This window comes from Carettochelys insculpta, chromosome 5, assembly GCF_033958435.1.
Source record: "Carettochelys insculpta isolate YL-2023 chromosome 5, ASM3395843v1, whole genome shotgun sequence".
In the NCBI taxonomy this organism is placed as follows: Eukaryota; Metazoa; Chordata; order Testudines; family Carettochelyidae; genus Carettochelys; species Carettochelys insculpta.
The window spans coordinates 109,112,394-109,138,560 of record NC_134141.1 but is presented as its reverse complement, the minus strand read 5'-3'; the positions used below and the strand labels follow the sequence as shown (position 1 = coordinate 109,138,560).

Below are 26,167 nucleotides of genomic sequence, written 5' to 3'. Positions count from 1 at the left end.
GACTGCAGAGTGTTGGTGTAGTACAAAGGAATGTCTGCTATTTGCTTTTCGGTAGCAAAGCAGTCATGCTGAGGACCTCAGTTTCCCTTGAAATAAGTGTTGTTTTGAAACATGACAGTCTTTTTCCTAAGAGGCCTGGCATGAAAGTTTTACACTAAATTTTATTTGTGGGTGGGTAGTTGCAAGTTCTTAAACTGGAAAAATCCATCTGTGAGCATGAGACTTACTGTACTCTCCTATGTGCCTGCCTCCTATTATTTAAGTAGGACATCCTCGTAAGTGATACCAGATGACGCAAAATTTTTGATGCCCTGTAACATTTCAGGACAAATTTAGTAATGCTATTGCCTAATCCCACAGGGTCAGGTTTCATAAATGGGTTTCCAGCAACCATAATAATTTAAATAAATTGTTGGAAGTTTGGTCTTTTGGTTTGAGTCTGTGTGTGTGCGCGTGCCTGGCTAGCTAGTGGGAGCACAGCTGGTGTTGACTGGACTCACAGCAGTGGTGCTTGGGATAACATGCTACAAATAGCTCTGATTTGATGTTGTTTGCTCCCTAAGGTTTAGCGCCCAAGTGTTTACGTGGCTCTCTTTAGCATGTTACCACCAGCTCATAGATCCAGGTTGTGGGACAACATTCCATGCAGCTATGTCAATATATCCTCAGGAGCCCATAATTTTACCTTGATTTCCTCCACAACCCTCAGGGTCGTCTTTAACGAAAGCCAACGTTCTCCTGAAATGGCATATCTCTGAGGAGAAGGACTTTAAGAAAAAATAACAGCTGTTGTGAGAGTTGGTAGAACTGTCATGAAAAGAAAATACTGAGTATTTTCTGGAGCTTCTGCAGAAGTGTTGCTCCAAAATTTCAGATCTTGCAGCCCTTGCCACTGCTCTTTTTACAGAACCTCCAATGACCTTGCAATTATGCCCTTAGCAGTTTTATTAGCACGCTGTTCTTCAACAGGATTGTCTGTTTTTCCTCCAGAAGATTCAAAATGCTGTTAATCTGAGAATGCTTAGATACCCTTCTTTGGGTTTGTGTAAATAACTTTTGTGGTAGATGAGATTAGGCTTTGTTGTTCTACTGTGGATGTTGCCTGCAGATTCCTGCATGCAGGTATTTTATAACCAATCCATTACCTTGCATCCTCTGCTACCAGTGTGGTGATAAATGCATGTCATGGCCTCTGATTTCAAATCCTGTTCTTGTTCAATGAATTAATGAAGTTTATGCCAATAGAATTTTGACTCAAAGTGTAAGCATCAATACAACTGTCAAGTACAGAAATAATATATAACTTGAGAAGAAAAATTTCTCCCTCTCCTCTTCATACAAAAGCGTATTCTCCTTATGGGTAACATTGAAGCAAACTATAGTAAAGAGTAAGGATATAAAATTTTAAGTGTTTTTGTTTTTGTTTTTTTAATCTTTACTCTGGGTGATCTATGAGGAGCTGCCCCTGCTCTGCTTATAGAAAACTTGAATTAATTTTTTTTCTAATCTACATTATCCTAAAATTATTTCATGCTTATATTAAAATTTGTTGCAGTTCAATTTTTTGTGCCTGACCAGAGAGTGCCTTAATTAGCAATAAAGATACAATGAAGGAAAACATAGTAAATTAGGGTCATTTTAGGGGCAGGATCTTCTGAATCTGAGGGTACTGTGGAAGTCAGTGATAGGATTGCAGAGCCATTAGCCATTACCTTTGGAAATACTTCATGATCCAGGGAGGTCTCTGGCAATTGGGAAAAGGTAAATGAAAGTACCCATTTTTAATAAAAGGAGCCTGGAGAACAGAGTAACTACAGCCTCACGTCAGTCCCTCGAAAAATCACCCTCAAGGAATCTATTTTGAACACTTGGATGAGAGGAAGGGGAAAAGGAACAGTCAATAAGACCAAAAGAAATGTGATGTGGTTCAGTAAGGTCAGATGCAGAGTCCTGCCCTCAAGAATCCCATGCACTACTGTAGGCTAGGGACTGACTGGCTAAACTGCACTTCTGCAGAAATGGATGTGGGTGTAGACAAGAAGCTGGACATACTGTGCTGCATTAGTAGAATTCCCATCAGGTGGAGGGAATCAGTTTATTTCCCTGGTGATGCCACATCTGTAGTATTGAGTCCAGTTTTGGGCCCCACTACAGAGCAGATTTTGGAGAGAGTCCAGCAGAGAGCAATGAAAGTTGATTTGGAGGTTCAGGCACATGGCTTATGAGGGGAGGCTGAGGGAACTGGGCTTATGTAGTCTGTAGCGAAGCAAGGAGGGACAACTACCTCAAGGAGAGGGGAGCTTCCGGAAAGGATGGAGCCAGGTTATTCTCAGTGGTGGCAGATAACAGAACACAAAACAGTGGTCTCAAACTGGTGGGTGGTGGGGATGGGGGTGCTGGCTATGATATTAAGAAAAAATTACTTCACTGGAAGGGTAGTGAAAGCACTGAGATGGGTTGCCTGTGGAGGTGGTGGAATCTCCATCATTAGAGGCCTTTAAAGCCAGGCTTGGCAAAGCCCTGGCTGGAATAATTTAGGTGGGGTTGGTCTTGCTGTGATCAGGGGCTTGGACTGAATGTCTTGATGTCTCTTCCAACCCTGTTCTTGTATGATTCTATTTCATGAGCATGTGCCAAAAGAAATCATTAAATTCTGTGATTCCAGTTAGTGTTGAACAATTGGGTGACAAGCTGAGTCAATTTTTGGCTAATCGGAGTCTGAAGGTTATCCCTCTGATAGCAGTACCATGTTAGGAAGATAACATGACAGAGAAGTCAAAAATTAGGTGATAAAATACCATTCTTAAAAAAGAGATGTATTATTTTGGTTGGATGTCCCAAATGAAAGAGTGGTCCCTGCTTGTTTCAAGAAATATCAAAACTACCATTATCCTTTCTTCGTAGGTGGCAGCAAAGTGGTATAGTAAAATGCATTCAGGAAGAACTCTCCTTGATACGGTTAGGCAACATTAAAGGGCGCATCTCATTCTCTGTTCCTCAGAACAGAAAATGGGTGAGGTTAGAGACACCAAGATGCTGAGACAACATATATGCACCAAGGGTAGGTCATATTTTCCCTCCAGAGCAGGCAAAGCCCAAAGAAAGGTAAGCTGTTTTGAAGACAGCCAGGGAGAAAGACAGAGAGATTTAACCCCTCAAACTTTCCTCCTTCTCTCCCTCTCCATTTCCCCCCCCCCGCCGCCCAAAAAAAAAAAGTTGTGCCTGGATATCATTAACTGAGCATTAGAAAACAATTTACAGTCCATCAACTAACTTATAATTGTCATGTGGACAGCTCCATCAGAGTCCTTTGTGAAGCAAAATATTTAACTTGCAAGCCAACACTTCCATGCAGTTTTGAAATTATTGTATCCCATTGTTGGCCGTTCGTTCACACCATTTTCCTGCAATATGGCATGCTTATACCAAACTGAGGGATGAGATTAAATTAATTGGCTTGTTCTAGCTGAATGATAAGTTTGCAACATACTTTTTCTCCGCCCTCTCTCCCACATTATTTTTCCACCTGAGTCGCACTAAAAGGTATGTCCATGCAGATGAATGGAGCTGGATCAAGACACTTGTCTGAGATGAGTGAGTGTGCCTCAGACGTCAGCATAAGATAGCTAGTGCTCTGCAGGAGAATGCTATTTTACATTAATTTTCTAGATAGCAGTAATTCTTGCTAAGAGTGAGGATTATTTTGAAAGAATAAAGATGCCCAGCGTTTTTTATGAGGCTAACAGGTCTTCTGATGATATACTTGGGGAAGTTTTATTAATGCTAATTAAGAATTAGTCACTTCTGAAATTTTCTTCAGATTTAAAAAAAAAAGTGATAGAGACATTGAATCCTGTGGAAAAACAAATAGTCTCAACACCTTTTTTCCCTATTTGTTTTAATGCAGTGTGTGCTTGCTAGTGATTATTTTGAAACAGAATAAACTGTCTTTTTATGCAGAGGATTGATGAGTTACAGTTCAGAAATAAGAATAAGAATTGTTCTTGGCAGCAAGCATTATGACGTGCAATTTTTGCTAACAGTGTAAAATAATGCATGCTTTTTCCTGAAGGTTTTTTAAATGAGCCAGAGAGCTGCAGGTTGGGGTAAAATTGTTTTGGAGGCTTACCTACCCTGGGCTGTCTCTACACGTGCCCCAAACTTCGAAATGGCCATGCAAATGGCCATTTCGAAGTTTACTAATGAAGCGCTGACATGCATATTCAGCGCTTCATTAGCATGCGGGCGGCAGCGGCGCTTCGAAATTGACGAGCCTTGCAGCCGCGCGGCGCGTCCAGACGGGGCTCCTTTTCGAAAGGATGCCACCTTCTTCGAAGTCCCCTTATTCCCATGAGCTCATGGGAATAAGGGGACTTCGAAGTAGGCGGGGCCCTTTTGAAAAGGAGCCCCGTCTGGACGCGCCGCGCGGCTGCAAGGCTCGTCAATTTCGAAGCGCCGCTGCCGCCCGCATGCTAATGAAGCGCTGAATATGCATTTCAGCGCTTCATTAGTAAACTTCGAAATGGCCATTTGCATGGCCATTTCGAAGTTTGGGGCACGTGTAGACACAGCCCTGGTGAGTGAACTACTCAGAGTTGAACTTTCAGAAGTTTCCTGATCACCAAACTTTCCAAAAACCTTTAGGACGGGGGTCCAAAACTTTTCAGCATCACGTCCCCCTTTTGATTTTTGAGGAAACCCTCACGCCCCCCCCAACTCTTCTTTACCATCATTCCAACCCCCCCTTTAACAAAAAATGCAGTTCATAATTTAAAATAAACACAAAAACTTGGTATAAAAGTTATTTAAAAATAAGCACAAATAGTTTTGGCCCTTGTGGGTGCCTGGGGCAGCCCAGTCTGGCCAGCTGTCTGAGCCCTGTGCCAGCCGCCTGCCCACTTGAGACCTGCACTGCCAGAGCCACCTGCCTGAGCCTCACACCACCGGGGGCAGCCACTCATCAGCTGCTGGGCCAGCTGCCCTCCAACCAGCCGAGCCCCGTGCTGCTGGGACCAGCCGCCTGCCCAAGCCCCCACACTGGCAGGGCCAGCTGCTCACCTGCCAACCCAAGCTTCCTGAGCCCTGTGATGCCAGGGCCAGCTGCCCAAGTCCTGCAAGCTGGCTGGCGGCCCAAGCCCCGCAGACCCCATGAGCCACCCATCCAAACCCTGCCCTTTCCACAAAGCCAGGCACCAGCAGTGCCCCACTCTTACTCCATCCATCTCTCTTGAATCGGGCACCCCTAGCCCCACATATAACCACATACTCCTCATCCTCCTCCCCTACAACCCACACTCACTCACCTTTGCACGTGGGTCTTCACCAGCTACCTGATTTTTATACAGGCTTTGCTGGGTCACCCATGGAAAATGGCAGGGGCTGAGAGCCCCAAGCAAACTCTGGCTCTTTGTTCAGGTCAGGGGGAGAATAATGGGGATGGGGTGAGGTCGCCCCCCCCCCCCAGAAGTTCTTCACACCCTCCATTTCTGGGAAACCATGCTTTAGGAGGTTAGTTATGGTCGTCTGGAATGACCTGATGCTCTTAATTGTCAATCAGTGCTCTGATCTTAGTCTCTCTAAGCCAGTGGTGTCCAAAATTAATTAAATGGATCACCGCATGCCCCCCCCCCCCCCCCAGCAAGTGCTGCCACCCCTGCCACGGTTACTTGCTGGAGCTGCACCGCCCTGCGAGCATCCTGTGGCTGGAGCCACTGTGCCACACCACCCTGCTGCTGGCGTTACCGCCACCAAGGGCTGCAGGAGTCTGTGGCTCAAAGCCGCCTCTGCTGCTGCCTCAATGTGCTTGCTCTACCAAGTGGTGGGATGCGTACGTGGAGTGCTGAGTGGAGAGTGTGTCCCAAGTGTGGCTCTACTGAGCCACAGTTGCCACCACTGCATGGGTATTGGACAGCACCGCTCTAAGCAACTGGACTCATGCTGTCATGCATGGCCTAAAATGCAAACCCAGGAGCCTAACTTGAAATAATCAGGTTTTTAAAAAAGCTTATCCAAATACCTTTTCTGGTTATCTAAAAATAATCTGACTTGACATCAGTCAGGCGCATTCTAGTTACTAAGAGCTTATGTAACTGCAACCTAAAGAACTGCCTAATTACAGTCACAGTTACTGAAAACCCTGCCACATCATTTTGAGATACCTGTCATAGAATCACTGGAGCATACTGAACTGTTCATTGGCTCATTGGAACATATAGTGCATAGGACCAAATACAATAAAAGGTACCTGGGAGCTCAAGAATGAATCTGAGTATGAATGAAATGTTTGTGCAACTGGGTGTGTAGGTGTGAGGCAGGGGGAGTATGTATAGGGGTTTTGTACTTGTTTGGTTATGATTTTTCATTTTTGTGTTAAAGAATAAATCAGCATCTGCTCAGAAATTTTTCTTTAGTTGTGCTGTAACTTATTCTTATCCAACTTGGAAAAAATTGAGTTTAGCCTGTTTATTGCATGCATATTGTATTTTTAATGTTTGTATTTAGAGCATAGATCCATACCTGTCATTTGAAAGTTCTTTGGGGGCTTGCATATTTCAAGAGACAATGCCATTGAGGGGAATGCAGTCTCTTAGCTCCTCTTACAATGAGTCTTACTAGTCTTACTAGTTCAGTTTGAGAGCCACTGTTCTCAACTAGTTCAGTTTCCGCTGTTATGGAAATATGCAAACATTTGAATTAAAAACTGGTGACTTACCTTCTTATAACTATTCTTTTGAGATGTTATATCGTCCACTTTCCCTCTCCAGTGCATTGGAGCCTGCCATTGGCTTTCAGGGTGAAAGGTCTGAGGGAAAGACAGGGTTACCTCTACCCTGTATACTCTAAGTACGGAACACAAGGAGGTGGGAGGGCAGAGGTGCTGCTGTGGATGCTGCTGGGTAGGTCTCCTGTGTGCACACCTACAGTGTACTGGACATAGGCAATGCATCTCAAATAAGATGAGTAATGACTTTTAAAAATGAACAGTTTCATTTTGACCAAAAAGAGTTACCGTTCAGTCCCACACATGGCACAGTATTTTATGAATGAGCAAATTAATGGTTGGGAAGAGGTTCATCATCTCCCCCTTCGTTAGTGAGGTTACAGACTAACACAGCTACTTCAGAGACTCTTAAGGCATGTCTTGTAAAGTGTAAGGTGAGACTCCATAGGGGCCTAAGGTCATGGGGTTTCTTTGTGTTCAGTTGTGAATGTCATCTGACTTTTCACTCTGACCTTCTATTCCCCTGACTGTCCAGAGGATTGATCACATGATGGCTGCCAGAAATGCTGTTGGTCTGAGGCTTCCAGGTTTGAGATGAGCAAATTTCTGGCATGGTGCTGAAATGCCACCATTGGCAGCAGTCCTTGGCAGTGACAACAGTCTCACATCACTTTTTAACTGGTACCTACTACTGACCTATTCATACACTGCATTTACACACTCACAGGCTTCCCAACATGTTGCTGTAGATTCAGTAAACCGCCAACAGGGAGGTACTGATCTGGCCACCATCTCGTGCTGGCCTTGATTTCATCAGTTGATAGGGGGTCTGAGAGAAGTTTTTTTTTCCCTTCCTAAGTAAGCTCTCTCTCTATCCCCAGATGAAAGGGCCCCGTGAACTGGGTTATTCTAAAAGCACTAGATAGCTATCTTTCACACCCCTACTTCAGGGAAAAACTTCTCTGCCCCATGAAGACACATGAGGGAGAGTTGGACTGTCAGAGGCTATCCTAGGTGCTGGTCTTCTATGGGAAGTACCAGGAACCTCACCTTCTGCCAACAATAGTTCAATATCAGTTAGTAAATAGCTATGCTCTTGAGTACCATTGCGTAACAGAGCTGTAGAACTTTTTCCTCTCTGAAAAAATCTTAAGCAATTATATGTTCAGTAGCATGCACTAAACATCTTATTTTTAAAGACAAGCTGTGTAGCTCAGGTATCTCTTTCACCAACAGAAGCAATAAAAGAGATTATCTTCCTCACCTTGTCTCTCAAGGAATCTGACAGGATTCCCTTTCAACCTGTTAAATCTTGTAGAACTCTTTGTGAAGCTAGTCTTAGTTATGCCATGCATGTTCTAACTTAATTTTGCATCACTGAGGTACTTAATTTTGCCTTTGCTGGCATCTGCTTTACATTCTTTCAGGCTGCTCAGATATAGGGTTGGTATTTGAGCATATGTGAAAACAAACAGATTAGGCAGTACTTTTTTTTTTTTTTTTTTTTTTTTAAAAACTCCCCTCCGTAGACAGTAGTGGATAAAATTCAAGTGATCTGCCATTTTTTTTCATTCATTAGGATGTCAATCTGGTACATCTGTACTTCTACTTTTATTTTTAACAAGATGCTAAATTTACAAGTAAGGGTGCTGTATTTTTTGTAGTAACGAAATGCAGATTGGTTTACAGTTTCACAGTTGATCTTTTCCTTGTTTCTTATTTTGTCACATTGGTTTTCATATTTACACCACCCAGCATAGGCTCCAGCTTCTTCCAGTGCATGCACACTTGTGGGTATGCACTCCTTCCCCCCACCACTGCTGTCCCAGGCCCAAACACCCATCTGACCCTTCACTCAAGGTGCACTGCCTCCATTTCACTTCCTTCTTTGAGTGTGCCCCATCCCTGCTCCTCCCACTTGCGCCAAAGTTTCCTGCATGCCATAAAACAGCTGATTGTGGTGTGAGGCGGTGCTGGGAAGGAGGGGGAAGAGTTGATTGGCAGGAGTGCTGGTGTGATAGCTGACTGGCAGTGGGCCCTAAGCACATGGTGTTTGTTTTCTGTGGGTGCTCTGGCTCCAGAGCACTCTTGGAATCTGAGCCTATGCCACATAGAGAGATGGTATAATTCAGTCATCGGTCAAAAACAATGCCACTAATCCCCTTTCATTTAGAGATATTTGGCCAGAAGTACTTCATGCAAGTGCAGTTCTGATGAGGTTCTCCTCCCCCCCCCCCCCCCGCCCCCATGGTAAATTTAACGTGCCATTTTGGCAGGTCTAAATTAGGAACTTTTTCCAAGCTTATTTGCTTTTACAAATTACTGAGAAATAAGTAATTGCCTGATACTTTATCAAAGATGCCCAGAGCCACAGCTTCCATTTCTTCCACTGGTTGTGTGCATACCTTTGGCAATTTAATGTGACGTACAGCATTATGGCTTAGGGGCCCAAATCTACTAACAATTAATGATGCTATGCTTCATAGTAAACTTTCTTAAAATAGCTAGACAAAAACTTGATTAGGTACAGGAAGTCGGAAATCATTTTGTATTTGGCTTTTCTGATGTTGAAAAGAAAATTTTGACTGTAGTGCTGGAATCATTCTTCCCTTTTAACTATTCTCTTGGTTTAGTTTGTAATTTGCTGCCTCTTTCTAGACTTGATGTTGGGTAGGAAGAGCCTTTGGTGTAAAGAGAACATTCCCTCTCTCTCACCACAGTTCCTGCTCCACCGCCAATTGTGGGCAGTAGTGGGAAAAGGACTTTATCTATAAATGGGCTTTTCAATGAAAGGAAAAACTGTAAGGTCCCAATAATCATGAGTTTAATGTTTGTAAATTCAATTATTCGTGAGTCCCGGCAGCTGCTGTCGCCCCCAGGCGAATGATATTTATCATTCACAAAAGTCAACTTTCACGAGGGTTCTCAACATGGAACCTTTGGGTGTGTTGCAATCTTACTGTACATATATTAGCAAGTAAACACATTTTTTCTTTAAAGGATTCTTTGAAAGACTCTTTATCCACTAAAGTTTTCTGAGGTTGGGGTGATCTTCCCATCTCCATGCTATCTCTTAGTGGAAGTGACTGGCCATATCAAGGAGAAACAGAAATTTTTGGAGAGTAAAATGCAATTCTAATACAAAGACTAGTCTCAAAATGAGGTATGGTCACTTGACATGCAGCATCCAGCCCTGCAAAACCAAAAGTTGGTTTTCTGGCCGTCTGGATTTGCATTTCCTTGCATACATATTCAACCATGAAAAGATGCATTGGGAAGTACAGAGTAGAACAACAGGATGATGAAGCAAGACAGTCCACCAAATTCAGTATGGTGGAGATAGGGGAATGGAATTGGTTTTTGTGCAGTGGATAGTACATTCCAGTCCTCTCATAAAATGTTTGTGAATGGCAGTAGTGTATACTCTGTAATAGCTAATCCCTGTTCATGTACCTCCCATTACACTCTATCTAGTAGAATTTCTACATCTGTAATTCTTCCCCTCTCTTATTAAAGAGAACAAATAATTCTGAAAGATGGATTCTGGGCACTATGATTGTTGAATACAGTAGACCCTCGAGTTACATGGGGGCTGCATTTCTGCAACCCTCACATAACTTGAATTTTCTTGCATGTCAAAGGGAGCTGGGAACCAGCCAGGGGAGGGGAGCTTGGGAACCAGGGGCAACCTGGCTCCCGGCACCCATCCACTCCTTAGAGCCAGGAAACTAACCAGGGCTGCTGCCCTACTCGGTTTCCTGGCTCTGCAAGCAGAGGGGAGCCGGGAGCCAGGCTGCCACCTGGTTTCCAGCTCCCTCCCACTCCAGGAAACGGTTCCTGTCACGGATGGCAGCCTGACTTGTGGTTGGCGTCCCCCCATCCCCTGACAGGAGCACGAAATAGCTCCATTCAGGGGCAGCAAGAGTCAAGCTGCTGCCCCTGACAAGAGTAGTTTCCCACCCTAGTCAGGGGCAATCATAACTGAGACGCGCAACTTGATTGTGCTTATCAAAGGTTTATTGTAATCTGAAGTGCGTAAATGTGGGAACAGATTTGAACTGAACTTCTAGAGCAGCCAGCTGAATAACGTGTACAGTTTTAGAATGTGCTGTGTTGGCTTATTTGTCAGGAAAAATGATGTCAGGATAAAAGGTGACTTGTCACAGCAGTAAATCTTTAGAATTTTACAGCTAAATTTACAGTATACTAAATCGAATACACATCAGTTGTCAAATTAAGTTGCCTGATGGGGTAACATTTGCTATGGATTTTAGTTTAACTGGTTGCTGTTACTGGCAAAGAGCAGTTTAGCATAAAGGTTTATTGTTTAATGATACACCCTTCAGGTTGTGACCTTAGCCAAGCAGCGTTGGATTTTGTAAATGTCCCATTCTCTCAAACTTGCTTTAGTGCAGAAAAGCTGCTTTTTTGAATTAGGTTATGAAAGTTTTTTTTAAAAAAAGTCAGATCCTGTTTACAATCTTCAAAATAGTGCCACAGATTCTAAAGAAAGAATAGCTTTGAAAGGAGTTTTTCTGGTGGTACTGAAAACTTATTAATTACATTGTTTGAAGAACAAAATCAGCCATGTAAATGAAAGTCAAAATACACAAACACATCACTGTCTGCCTGAAGATGCACTGGGAACTAGTTATTCTTACTAGAAGGAATATTATGTATATAAACTTTAGTTTCATTTTTCAGCCTGCCAGAAAAAGACTATGCATTTATTAAAGGATGGTGATTTGTTTAAAAAAGGAGCTGACTGACTTGAATCTAGAACTTGCCTGATTTGTTTTCTCCATTAAAAGTGCGGAGTTATGTTTGCAGTGATAGGTGTAAGCTTATTATCTATCTTGAGTATCTTGTTGACCACCATGCATTCATAAGTGTTTGAGTCCTGAGTTTTTGATTTATTTTAACATGAATGTTGTGAATTTTGAAGTTGTTTTGTTCGCCTGTTTTATAAAACTTTCTTAATCCAATGGTGGATCAGAACCAAAACCATGTGACTTAAATGATCTCAAAACAAATACTGAATACTGTACTGAGTAGTTGAAATGAACAATTCATGAAAATTCAAAAGGCTGACAATGCATTCATCAGAATTTTTTGATGGTTGACAAATACAATAATCAAAATCAGGATTTTCATGCAGGCCATTCTCAGCGCACAAAAATGGAGCTCAACACATAATGAATACTACTCAAACTTAATGGTTTGATCAGCTCTAATTATGTACCATTGGTGGTAATCAGACAAATGCTACTGATTTTACAGACCCACTGAAGTCAATGGGATTGCATAAGGTGTGAATAAGGACAGAATTTGGCATATTTTGGTCACAGACTAGGGTTATGCAAACAAGAAATCTATAAATCTTCCTTTTTGAAAAAGGATCTGTTTCAATTGCAAAATCACTTGACTGGGAATGTGCCTGATTATACATGATTGCTGAGATTGTTACGATAATTTTTCTTCATATATCAGCCTTGAATTCCATCTGAGGGTTGGTCTGTGTGTGCATTAGGTTGAAATAACGGCATATTGAGGCCTATGAAAAATACATATTTCTGACTATGCAGACTTAAGCCCTAGTGTAGATGTAGCTATGTGGATGGAAGTATGTTTCCTTCAGCCTAGCTTCAGGCTGAACCTATCTAGTCCAGAACTCGCTTGTCTGGCAACATATGTAATTCAACGTGATTTTAGTTAGCTGGATGACTGCTTATCATGGGGTGTGGCCAACTTTGCTAGATTTATTTATAGGCACCAGTTCTGGCACTCAGTGTTGTATGTTGTTTAGCTGTAATTTCCCCTAAACGTCTTCTAAGAGCTCAGTAAGCAGTGCAAGTGTTGGTAATGCTGCTAGACAATATCAGCCTCCCTGTGGTCTGGCAAATTCCCTCATTCCACAGTGGTCTGGTCCTGAAAGTGCTGGACTAGAGAGGTTCAAACCTGTATCATTGTTCAGGACTGACAGAATTATGATAATGGTATACACTAAAGAAGAGAATGAAACCACTCAGAGGAATTGACTGAGCAATGAGAGAGGTTCCAGGACCATCAAAGACGGTAAAGGGGAACATCTCACTGCCCCGGTTCCTGCTTACTTGGGTTGTCAATGGCACTGCTGTTCTTCCAAGCAGCTAGGCCCATAGTCCTTTCTTTACCAGCTGTGAGCAGCAGCAAACTGCTACTCCATTCTGTAGCATCTTTCATATGGCCCTCCTATTAACCTGACTCCTCATTCCACAAGATCACAAGCCTCTTTGACTGCTTTTCTAGTGCACGTTCCTATTCAGGTTTTTGGTGGGGCAGCGACATGGTCCTTCATGAGCACGTTCTCAGCGTGCTATGTCGTCATCCTAAGGGTAGGAGATGATGCCAATTTTAGTCATGCAGTCTTGCAATCAACTTGTTCTTGAACCCCAGGCCCCCCTCTTGTGCAACTACTTTCATGTCACCTGCATTGGAATGGATATGTGCAAACATCTGAAGAAAAAGCAGTTATCAGCTCTTTCTGTAATTGTTGTTCAGGATCTGTTGCATGTGTTCATTCCCAGTCCTGCCCGGTATCAACTTTTATTAGAGGCTGATGGTAAGAAAAAAATGCTTTTATTGTAGTTGGCAATCCATTTCTCTTTACCTGTTAACTTGCACTTCTAAATGTGAGCCTTATGTTGCTTTTTGTACGGTATGTGAATGAACATGCCAATTAAGGAATGTCCATCCTTGCTGGTAGGTCAGTGTGTTTTGTCTTTTGTTCTCTTCTGGATAAAGGATTTACCTGATGTGTTGCAAAGCTTTCCTGTATGAGAGTGACAGGTAAAGTGATTTGAAGGGAAAAATCCTTCTCTCTTTTTTTTTTTTTTAAATCACTGAAAGCTGAAACTTTGACTACTGCAAGTTGTGCACCTTCCACTGACGTGTCAAGCTTCACTTACATGTATACTTTGAATGAGTAGCCCTCCTAAACTTTTGTTATATAACACGACTGGAAATCTGAGTGCCTTATTCAGATCTGTTTTATACAAGGGCTACTTTTATAAAATGGAAGAGATTTGCTCTGACAAGCATATGGTGGTGTGCATGAAGTCAGAATCTGTCCTTGAATTTTTAATAACCGTGATAATCTTTCAATACCATTATTTACCTCCACCCCCACTACTTCAACAAAGTGAGCTGAAAATTCAGCCAGTGGTGGTAGGTCAGAGACAAATAAAAGCAGGATATTTTTAAGAATATTTAAGGCTTTTGTAGGAGGCCTGAGGCTGCGAGGTGAATTTGGTAAGCCTGATTTTCAATGAGTATTCAGTGTATTCTACATTTTTATTAAGTTATTGTGACATGCAATATCATACAGTAAATGTTGTGCATTAAACAATCTCCAGGTATATTGAATTAGACACAATTTTTACTCAGTGATGCTTTAATTTCATTTGAGTCATAGTGAACTGTGTGAATTAAATTGCATTTTAAACAGCTCTGCTATTATTATAAGGGCCAGCATAGTGGTAACTATTCATTTTTTTGTCTTCTCTTCACCCTATTATATTTCATTCTCAAACTAAAATAAATCTCTTCTGCAGTGTAAATTTACTAGTACTGGAGCTGTGATAGTATGAAGTAGTTCAGTTAGTTGATTGGATTCCAGTGAGTGAAAAGTAGAGAGAATGAAAATATGAAATATTCAGAAATTCCTTTCAAATAATTTGGATGATCATCTGAATCTATCTGGTGCATCTTTTCTCCGGTTGACCTGGATTCCATCCCACTGGCTGTATGGCATTCTTGGAAAGATGGCATTGAAGTTGTTCAGCCCACTTGCTTCTTTCTTAAGGGTTTCCTTTGTCTTCAGATGGAGTGAGTGCTCCAGTCCCACATTCTGATGTTGAATCTGTGTGAGGTTTTTCTGCTTCCCTGCTGAACAGCAGCAGGACACATGACTCTCCTTGCATGGTGTCAAGTATCGGAGGGGTAGCCGTGTTAATCTGGATCTGTAACAGCAACGAAGGGTCCTTTGGAACCTTATAGACTAACAGAAAAGTTTTGAGCATGAGCTTTCGTGAGCACAGACTCACTTCATCAGATGCTGGTCTTGGAAATCTGCAGGGCCAGGTATAAATAAGCCAGAGCAAGGGTGGGGATAACAAGGTTAGCTCAGTCAGCAAGGGTGAGGCTTACTACCAGCAGTTGATCTGGAGGCGTGAACACCAAGGGAGGGGAAGCTGCTTCTGTATTTAGCCAGCCATTCGCAGTCTTTGTTTAAGCCAGAGCTGAGGGCATCGAATTTGCAGATGAATTGTAGCTCAGCAATTTCTCTTTGGAGTCTGGTCCTGAAATTTCTTTGCTGTAGGATAGCTACTTTAAGTCTGCTACCGTGTGGCCTGGGAGATTGAAGTGCTCTCCTGCAGGTTTTTGTATGTTGCCATTTCTGATAACTGATTTGTGTGCATTTATTCTTTTACGTAGAGACTGTCCAGTTTGTCTGATGTATATAGCAGCGGGGCATTGCTGGCACAAGGTGGCATAAATTATATTGGTAGATGTGCAGCTGAATGAACCCACGATGGTATGGCTGATCTGGTTAGGTCCTGTAATGGTGTTGCTGGTGTAGATGTGTGGGCAGAGCTGGCAATGAGTTTTGTTGCATGGATGGGTCCCTGAGTTAGTGTGACTGTGTGGTGCAGTGTATACTTGCTGGTTAGGATTTGCTTCAGGTTGGCAGGTTGTCTGTGGGCAAGGACTGATCTGCCTCCCAAGGTGTGTGAAAGTGGGGGATCATTGTCCAGGATGGGTTGTAAATCCCTCTTGATGCACTGTAGAGGTTTTAGCTGAAGACTGTAGGTGATGGCTAGTGGTGTTCTGTTGTTTTCTCTCTTGGGCTTGTCCTGTAGTAAGAGGCTTCGTGGCACACGTCTGGCTCTGTTGATCTGTTTTTTTCACTTCCTCAGGTGGGGATTGCAGTTTCAAGAATGCTTGGTAGAGATCCTGTAGGTGTTTGTCTCTGTCGGAGGGGTTGGAGCTAATGCGGTTATATCTTAGTGCTTGGCTGTAGACAATGGATCGTGTGGTATGTCTGGGATGGAAGCTGGAGGCATGAAGGTAGGCGTAGCGGTCAGTGGGTTTACGGTACAGGGTGGTATTGATGTGGCCATCGTGTATTAGCACCGTGGTGTCCAGGAAGTGGATCTCCTGTGTGGAGTGTTCCAGGCTGAGGTTGATGTTGGGGTGAAAGTTGTTGAAGTCCTGGTGGAATTCCTCCAGAGTCTCCTTCCCATGGGTCCAGATGATGATGATGTCATCAATGTAGCGTAAGTAGAGATGGGGTGTTGGTGGATGAGAGCTAAGGAAGCACTGTTCCAGGTCAGCCATGAAAATATTGGCATATTGAGGGTCCATGCGGGTACCCATAGCTGTGCCGCTGATTTGAAGGTATATATCGTTGCCAAATCTGAAATAGTAGTGTGTGAGGATAGAGTTACAGAGCTCAGCCATCAGATGTGCTGTAGCACCATCAGGGATACTGTTCCAGACAGCATTTATTCCATCTTTGTGTGGGATGTTGGTACAGAGAGCCTCTACGTCCATGGTGGCTAGGATAGTGTTTTTTGGTAGGTCGTCAATGTATTGAAGTCTTCTCAGGAAGTCAGCGGTGTCTCGGAGATAGCTGGGAGTGCTGGTGGCATAGGGTCTGAGGAGAGAGTCCACATAACCAGACATCCTAGCCACCATGGATGTCTGCACAGTGGGCCACGTAGTCTCATTCCTAGGGCAAACCCCAGTTTTGGAGTGAAAGGTGGGCCTAGATGTTACCCTGATACATGACTACCCTTGTCAAGAAGGCTCTTCTCTGTAGGTGAGGCAGGGAGGGATGAAGGGGGTGTATTGTATGGGCTTCTAGGGGCCATATTAGGAATAGGTTTACTTTTTCTCTTTCTGAAGAGAAGAAATCACGTAAAGTGTATGGAGGCTAGTGAACCTGTAGCAGCTGGCTTTGGTTGCATAGGCAAATAATTTCTCCCCCCCAACCCTGGGCAGAGGGGGTAAAATTTAATGTGATAACAGAAAGGTAGCTGCTTATGAGCTTTGTGGGGTTGGGAGTTTGGGGTAACACTTCCTTCCTACAAACTGGTATTAGCCCAGCTTTGCTGAGAGAAGGTTTGGATTTGCATGGTGATTCAGGTATTAGTACAAGACTTGGTGATGTTTCACACTTTGGGGCTCTGGCTTAGACAGGCCAGGAAGAGACTGGCTGGATAACTCCAGCAACTCTTAGAATACTATGGGCAGGAATATCAAGAAGAGGTACACTGACAAGCTGAAGAGACTATGGTCTTAACTCCTCTCCCCACCCCTCCTGACTGGTGCTAGTATATGTGGTTTAGGAGATACCTTATGGTTCAGTACAGTTGTGACCTCGCAGCCAGTAAAGATAATTCCAAGCTCTGTCCTCATTGTTCCCTGCCTGTTGCAATAGATTTTTTTTAACAGAACTCAGCAGGTTGGCATTTGGCCAATTATTTTAATTGGATTACCTCACTTATGAGTAAAACATTCATGTCTATTAAGTAGATATGGTGGACCCATGGGAAATTGGATGAAGGTCTGCAGAATACAAATAATTAAAAATTGCTCAGGCAAATTAGATATCTTCACGTTGGCAGGGCCTTAAAATAAACATCTTTTGAATTGTACTTAGTCAGGTGTCAGTACATGTGATCAAACTATTCAGGTCTCTCTATTTCTAGGTTTCTGTGATTATGTATATCAGAAACTCCTGTACTTCCTTTGTCATTTAAATAGTAACTGATCATCTCAGTTGCAAAAAAATGAAAATCACCATTAGAATAACATATTTTACTGTTAGAGCTTGGAGATGGACAAGATGTGCTCTTTTCTTGTGGGAGGGGGGGATGTTCCATTTCGTTTTCTTCATGCCATAATCAGTTTTTTAAATATTTACTTTGAACATGCTTGATTACATGATGTTTAATACGGAGACTTCTTGCAAGTTTTACTAGCTGTATTTGAGATTTGTATAATGAGGCTAAATGAGCAATTCACATTGAATTTGCATCTGTTACAGTTGTCAGTAAAGTTGTTATAACCATAATAAAAATGAAACCTTTTTTTTTTCAGTGATCCGTACGTGAAACTTTCCCTGTATGTAGCAGATGAAAACAGAGAGCTTGCTCTGGTGCAGACAAAAACTATTAAAAAGGTATGTGCCATGTGATTCTTTCTTCCCTATGTTCTTGAAGTTTTGACTGCTGGAGCATGCTTTTCTGTATATTACAGCATTCATTTGAACGTATTGTTTGGGGCATGTTAGTATGCTTATTGGGTAACATTTTTCTTTCTTTTTGAAACACTCTTTCAAGTCAGTATGTGCATTTGACTGGGAACCAGAAAATAACTACTTAGTCTCAAAAGCTTCTCAGTTGAGGTTTGATGTGTTGAATTGCTGTTGCTTGTCTTTGAGATTTGTTTTAAAATAATAAATGGTCATAAAATAGTCTTTGGCATATGCACAATTGACTATTAACAGAATCATCTTGCTAAGAGACTTCTCTCCAGAGTTTTATGTCTATTTGAACTGAGAATTAAAATGTAGGACAGAATTGTAAACTACTGAAGTTCATTTTGAATAATCTCTGGACAAGTTTTAAAGAATTCTTTCCAACTGGTACCAAAACTAAAGATTTTTTTTCTGATTTTATTTCTCGCTTGAGTAAAAAGTTTAAAGGGCTGCTATTAGGGTGTAATTTTAGGCGTTTACCTGCTTATCCTTAGAATTAAAGCTGGCAAGACCTTATGGCAAAAAAGTGAAAACATAATTTTAGTAAAGATTAAAAGAAAAGTCATGCAATTTTATGCTAAATATAATTGAACCTATTGTCTCATTCCCTGTCACTGATTTCCCCACCCCACTGTCCGACTTCTCTGGTTTGACAAGAGCCCATTTGTAAAGCTTTAACAAAAAAAAAAAAAAAAGACACTGGAGAAGAAACTTTAAAACCAACAAAAACCTCCATCCTCAATTTCATTTTTATCATTACAAATAAAGTAGTAATTAAAAACTGAGTCAATCTCATTTTCAAAACTGTGCAATGCCTTGTTAGTACATGAGAGAGACAGTGAAACAAGGAATTTTTTGCGTTGTCAAAGCTCTCTGAAAAGCAAAGAAAGTCAAGTGAGACTGTGAATTACCAGATCTGGAGAAGTGGGTCTGTCCCATGAGAGTTCATCACCTAAGAAATAATTTTCTTAGTCTTTAAAGTGCTACAGACTGCTTTTTTGTTTTGTGAAGATACAAACTAACAGGTTAACCTAAGATTTATGTAGCAGGGGCAGGTGGGGAAGGAAGGGAGGGAACAAGCTACCTGTCACTAATAGTACCACTGAACGAAGCAAATTAACTAGGAAGTGTCCCATTCCTATGAATATCAAAGGTGGGGATATTCTCCTTGTAATGTGTAAAATAGTTAAGATCTCTGTTCAGGCGGGTTAAATTTGTCAAATTTGTAAATGAATTCCCATTCACAGGTCTCTACCTTTGCGGGGAAATTCTTTTATGCATGAATGGCTACTTTTAAGTTATTGAATGTCCAGGGAGGTAAAAGTACATGGCAGAGGCGCATTGCTGGCATATGATGGTATGTATCCCATTAAGATAATTTACAAATTTGATACATTTAAGCTTGGCCTGAACGGGATTTTTAACTATCTGACACATGACAAGGGCATTTTCCCCACCTTTGGTAGTTGCAGGAATGGGGCACATCCTATTCACTTGGCTTCATCAACTGGCCCTACTAGTGACGACAAGTAGCCTTTTTTTCCCCCTTATTCCTTACCCCCCACCCCACTCCCCAGCTATATAAACCCTGGATTCTATTTTTCTACTCCATTCATCTGAAGAAGTGGGTTTTATCCATGAAAACTCATGACCTAATAAATGTGCTAGTCTCTAAGATACTACAGGACCTCTTGTTCTTTCTAAGGCTTGAATGTTCACACTCATGTTTATTTCCAGGTTAGGAATTGTTGAACTTGGAATCCCAACCTGTAGCTCCAGCACCTACACTGTGTCCAACCACTTGTTTCTAGTGTTTTTCCCAGAACGTGGTCACACCCAGACCTCTGCGTGTGGTGCAGTGATTGTTCAGACGACAAGGAAAGGTGGCCTGTGGGACTGTGGAATGCTTATGGTGGATTCCCAGACCATGAATTCAATGGAGATGCCTCCGTACTACAAAGTAATAGGGCTTGAGCCCTGGATCCTAGCTTGAATGACCCTCAGAACCTCCACCCCCATGGCATTGTCAGACCCTTTGTCCAAGCCATATGTGAGCACAACTTGTGTGTTGATGGGCTTGGGTGGGCAGAAGAGAAGGCTTGAGCCTGAGTTAAATTGCTGGCCCTACACTGCAGTATAAAGATACCTTGTAGGTACAGGGATCTGCCAGCTTGTAGCTCATTGCAGGAGTGAGGTCTTCAGAATATGAAGAGTGAAAAGTAAAACACTTAACACTGAAGGATATTAAAAAAAAAAAAACCAAATCAAAACTCTCTAATTACACTGCATAGTGTTTTTGACCTTTATGTTGTCCCCTTTTAAATGTGTTTAGAGTCTGCTATCTTTAGTTTCAGTGCTTATCCAAATCTTCTTTTTTATTATTTTTGGTCAGAATTCATAGTGAAAAATTACTCTTTGGTTGTTACAGAAACAGCACAGAACATAATATTTTAGGTATTTTGGGGGTGGATTTTAAATATTTTTATATTTACAACAAAAGCATGTGGGAGGCTTCTTCTGTTAATGGAGGTTTCTTTTTTTTTTTCCCCCCCCCTTTAAAAGTAGCAGGATTTGTTTGTCATCCTATAATGGAATTTTTATTTATACAGTCAAAAACAAGAAGTCTTTTGGCACCTTATAGACTAATAGATATTTTGGAGCATGAGCTTTCCTGGGCAAAGATTCTAACCCTATCCCTATGACTCATGCATCTGACAAAGTGGGTCTCTGCCCACAAAAGCTTATGCACCAAAATATCTGTTAGTCTATAAGGTGCCACAGTACTTCTTGTCTGTATCTTCAAAAACAACTAACTCAGCTACCCCTCTTATATCTATACAGTGTGCACTCTTAGTGTTTATAAGGGGAAAATGCTTAAACCTTGTCTGTGTTGGAAAATTTTCTCAATAGAGCCCAAAGTTGGAATTGAGCAGACATGTACTTTGTTCTTATCTTCATTCATGTGTTCTTTTTCCAGTTGAAGAGTGCCTTTTGTGCAGATCACTTTGTCACTGCAGAAGGGGTTTAACTTATACAAAGTGTGTTTTTTATTTTATTTTTTTTAAAATCCACTGCTTTCACTGGAATAAGAGTTCATATCCTGATGGATTCTATTTAAGTAAAAATGTTGGTTTTTGTTCAAATTAAATAATGTTTCTTCATTTACAAACATACCTATTTAAATTTCAAAACGGCAACTTATCCAATCAAGTCATTTAAATAAAAAAAGGCAGAACATAATTTCTGCATAACTTTAAAAGAAAGTCAAAGCATTGAACTGGTGGAAGTTGCTGGTTAAGCACATGAAACCATAGTTTGAAAAGCTGTTTTTGCCCTTCATAAAGCATTAGCCTTTTCTGTAGGTTCACAGAGAATATTTTCATTTGTTTGTTCAGCCAGTTCAGTTTAATTGCTCATTCTTTCAAAGATTAAAAAAAATCTTATTGAGAATTGGGGTGGGTGAGGGGAACTTATTTTCATCTTCCAGTTTATAGTAAAAGCTAGAGTGAGATGTCCTTAGTATTAAAATCTTGAAGGACAAGGTGACTCGTAACAATATATTCATGTGTAATTAACAATTTCTACTAACATAACTATGGCCCTTATTTGTGTCAGCATATTTTTTCTTTTTATAATAATTTATCATGCAAAACATGTTTTAATTAACTTTTTTCTTATTTAGCAGTGCACTTTAAGGTAGTTAAATTAAACTAATTAAAAATTGAATTATGTTGATGCATTTTAATTGATTTCTAATTTCTGGTTTCCATTCAGACAGCACTTAATACACATCATATGTGAAGTTAATAAACGAATACATAGAAAATGGTGAATGATGCACTTTTCTACATAATAAAAATAAGAATATTAAATACAGATATTTTAAGACCTGTAGTGCCTTAAATGATATAAGCATATCCTCCGGATGAGCAAAAAAAATTCCCTATTTAATGTAAACAAAACTATATGTGGTTGAAAATCAACAGGTTTTCAGGATTGCCAACTGATGAGGCTCAACCTTGTTTTAGGAAAATAACTAAAGTAGAAATGCAAAACAAAATTTGAGCCAGTAATTGAAATCAATTTTCATGTTTGATTTAAATCATAATTAAAATAGTAGATTTAAATCAGTCTACCCTGGTTCATATAGGGGTTCATATTTATAAAAGTTTCCTTTGCAGATATATTCTTGAGATGGCCACAGACTCCTAATGTAAACCATAATGTGGGCTGGTGCTCATTAACAGCAATATAATTTTGTAAAATACACAGTTATTCTGATGTTGGCCAGTTAGGTTAGTTACATGAGGTCTACCTCTTACCTCACATGGAGCCTTATTGAAGTCAGTGGGGCTCCACACAGGGTCCCTAAGGTCTGTCTTCATGGAGCTGCTTACAGCCCTGGGGACTACATCGGTCAGAAAACAGCAGGATCGTTTTTTCTTGTGAAATGAACGGTAGCTCTGGAGATGGACTGGGATGGTTTCCAAAGTGGTGTCATTTTGATTATGTGGCAGGTGGTGGAAGGCCATGTTTTCTGTCTTCCATATAATCTGTCCAGTGCAGTGTGTTTTGTCTTCCATGTGATCTGCCCTCAGAATACCAGTGTATGTTGTTTCTGAGAAAGGACAGAACCTTGTTTTGTTTTTCTTTTTGAATTTTATTATTATTACTGTTCTGACTGGTACCACAGCTTTTTTAGTGGTCATATATTACCTCTTGAAGGATTTTCTCCTTTTTTTTAAATCAGTATATTGCTTAAATGGCAGCTTCTGTTGTGTTTGTGTAGTGACTGCCCAGGTTCTGTGTAGTGTTTCTGTGCTGTACATTTGATTGCGCATTCTACTGTCTATTTTTGGGTTTTCCTTGTGGTGGGTCAAGGGGTTAGCCTCCCAATTAAACCAAACATTTAATTTAAATATTTAAATTTAGGCTCTTGAGTTATATCATTGGAAGCCATTGGGATAAATCCTGGGATTAAAGTAAAACATACATTTTAATCCTTTTTCTGCTTCAGAACCTTACTGTTCTCCAAAAATGCCCATGTTCCATTTTTCCCAATAGATATAAAGGTTGTCATGGGAACTATTTTTTAGCTCCTGTGTGTAAAGGAGACCCAGGCAGAGGGTCTAACTCAGAACAGAAAACTGCAGTATTGTATAGGACAGTGTGTCTCAACTAGTGTATCGACAGTCCTTGAGATGTCTGAGACAGTGTTGGGAGACAGCAAGTCAGTGATATCAAAAAAGATTGAAAAACACTCATGTAAAGGATATTCACTGTAATATACAAAATAAATGTAATACTTCATCTAGATACAAAAAGAAAGACACTGATATTTTTTTTAAAAATTCAAATCTAGTAAACCCTCTAAACAGCTTCATATTTGACAACATCAAGAGGAAGTTTACGACAATGCATAATTTTGTTTATGCTTAGGTTTCTTGGAAATACAGAGCTACAGAATACCAACATTCTAAAAAATGAACAACATTTTCCTGGTACAACTCACTTGACCAAACAATCATAATATGAATAAGCATACCAGGAGAAGTTCAGCGCCTGTGTAAATGTGAGGAAGATGTAAATATTCGTTAAAGGGTTACATTTTGTGTAACTCCTACTACATTTTGTCAAAGGTGTGTTGTTTTTTTTGTTTTTTTTGTTAAATTATTTCTTCCTTGGAACAACTTTCTCTAAGACTGTTTCCCAGGACAGATAACCACCTATTAACCAAAGGATAATATACATAATCCTTTGCTGGGCAAACAGTGTATTTACACTTCTTAAGTACCTCCCTTCTCAGAAGATACCAAAGATGCAAAGGGCTGAACCCTCAAGGCCAAATGCACAAAATTTAGCTGATAAGGCAAAATATGAGACTGTCAAAAATGGCAATTTGTGGGCAACATCCAAACTCTTTACATTCAAGGGATCAAACCAACTTGACCTCACATTAGAAACTTAGATTTTTCCACTTTGTCTGGAGCTATATTTATATTGAGAGGAACTGTGGAAGCCATCTTGTATAGAAGCCATTTCACATCCCTTACTTCTGCGCACACACACGAGCCTGTCCTTTCCTTGACCTGTTTGAGAATGGCTGGGAGGATGAGCTCTGTGGAATGCCTTAATGAACTGTTTGGAGTTGGGGATCCAGCTCCTTTGTACCTGTTTTTCCTTGCTGATAATGGTTTCTCTTTGGAAAGTGATTTATGATTCTCTAACTAATTGCCTCTGACACTGGGCTTGTTTGTGTAAGGGTATAAGATAATAGAGTTAGCTGCATCAAGCGGCCTTGCTGGACCTGGTTTTACTAGTGTCCAGTTTGGCTCATCTGTTGCCTTATTGAATTCAATAAAGCTGAATGTTAGCTGCCTAAACTCAGAAGTCTTGTGCTTCAACAGAACATATTACCTTTTAAATTCTCAGACACACGAAGTGCAAAGGAGACAAATGAAGGTAAATCTTCTTTGGTCTCCCTCTCTCAAATATTTAAACAAGTTAAATCTGCTTGGCTTCTGTTTTCTTATTCCATAGCTGGAGTAAAAGCCTCATTTTTCATGGTGTCCATTGGATTTTAGTTATTTGAAGGGCAATACAACCAAGTTCATGGATGAAGAGGGAACAATGCAGGATGTGACCATGTTTGTGCTGTTTTATAAGCATTTGCTTTGTAGGTCTAGTACCTACTCACATTAAAGAAAATCAAAAAATACTTTCCGTTAAAGTATCACCCATCAGTTAAACGGAAGGAAGTGCTAAAGTTAATATTTTAATTCTGATAGCTCCTCTTGTGTTTCACTGGATCACCTTATGCAAGATCAGCTGTCGTCTTATAGCGCGCTCACTATTTAAGAGTAGTTGCTATTTATGAACCCAATCCTGCCAACGTTTCTGTGGTAGCCTCATCACCTCCAACAAGGCTCATGATATTACTAAGCACATGGTGCTGTGGGGTGGTTCTAAGTGTTGGCAGGAATGGACCCACCATTTGATTTATCAAGTATCCTGTTCGGATATTGTCTCACAAATAGGAACAGATGCTAATAGGCTGTAGCATGTTGCCTCTGTGGTTACTGGATCTCTTTCTCTGCTGCCCCTCTGCCCCAGTTAGTTGCCAAGAAAATTCCGCATATGTTATAATTTTGTTGTCCAGAGTTCATGAAGCTAAAAGAATATCATAGACTGAGAACAGTAGGTCTGATCATTTTGATAGGCAGCATTTTTCTATTTCAATACCATCATTCTCTGGAAATGTTGTTGACCGAATCTAGCCAGCACCTCTACAGAGAGAGAGAGAGAGGAGAGGAGAGGAGATGGAGAAAAATCAGCTACTCTGTTATCATAGCTCCATTGACGTCGCTTGCATATGGTCATATACAGCAGCTCAGGATACTACACTGTCTTGCTACCAGTGTTCCCTGTAAGCTGAGTGCATAGGTGGCCACCCAGGAAACATTCAGGTGCTGCCCAGCTGATTAGTGGAGCACCCAAACCCAGTAGCGTGTTTTTTACTGATGGTGTGCATTTGCATGTCTTGATGCACAAAACATTTATTCGATCCATGGATTGAAAAAAAAAAAAATGGGAACTGCTCCTCTGGTTGTGGAGCAATTTTAGTCCTGCTTCATAACTCGGAAAACAATCCTCCAGATCCAGACCTCTGAAGACAACTGAACTGTTTCCCCAAACACTGTCAATCTTAGTGACCTGGGAACTTTGTATTCTCACCTTGCTTTGATGTATGAGCTACTTCAGCTTCCTGGAAGCTCAGTCTGCCCCTTATTAAAACCTACTTAGACTTGGGGTATTACTGGGGCATTATTTTTGGTTGACCCTGACTGCAAGGACTTAAGCCACACTTGTAAGTGCTGCCTCGTCATTGCAAGCATTCAGATTGTCATGGGATTAGGGTACTAAATCTGCTCAGATACTCAGAATTAAGTCAGTCATATTGGGTGAAAAAGTCTGACCTACTGAATGTGAACTAAATCCCTTTTTTAATTTGGAGGAAGTGTTAAATTTTACTCTTATCAGAAGTCTTACTATTTAGTACCATACACCCATTGCCAAGGAATGTTTACTAGCATGTGTTGAATTTGGGTTGAATACCCAGAATTATATTCTGGTTCAAGGTT

The 26,167-nt window shown here is 41.0% G+C and overlaps 1 protein-coding gene across 4 annotated transcripts in view; it reads left to right on the top strand.

Annotated features, from left to right (window-relative positions):
* Nucleotides 1-26,167, top strand: part of NEDD4L (NEDD4 like E3 ubiquitin protein ligase) — a 334,332-nt gene that overhangs the window by 120,589 nt on the left and 187,576 nt on the right. For all 4 annotated transcript variants that reach the window (XM_074995740.1, XM_074995739.1, XM_074995741.1 and 1 more), the window contains exon 3: nucleotides 17,867-17,948. In XM_074995740.1, coding sequence (XP_074851841.1) covers nucleotides 17,867-17,948 — 82 coding nt within the window. The remainder of the gene's footprint in view (nucleotides 1-17,866; nucleotides 17,949-26,167) is intronic.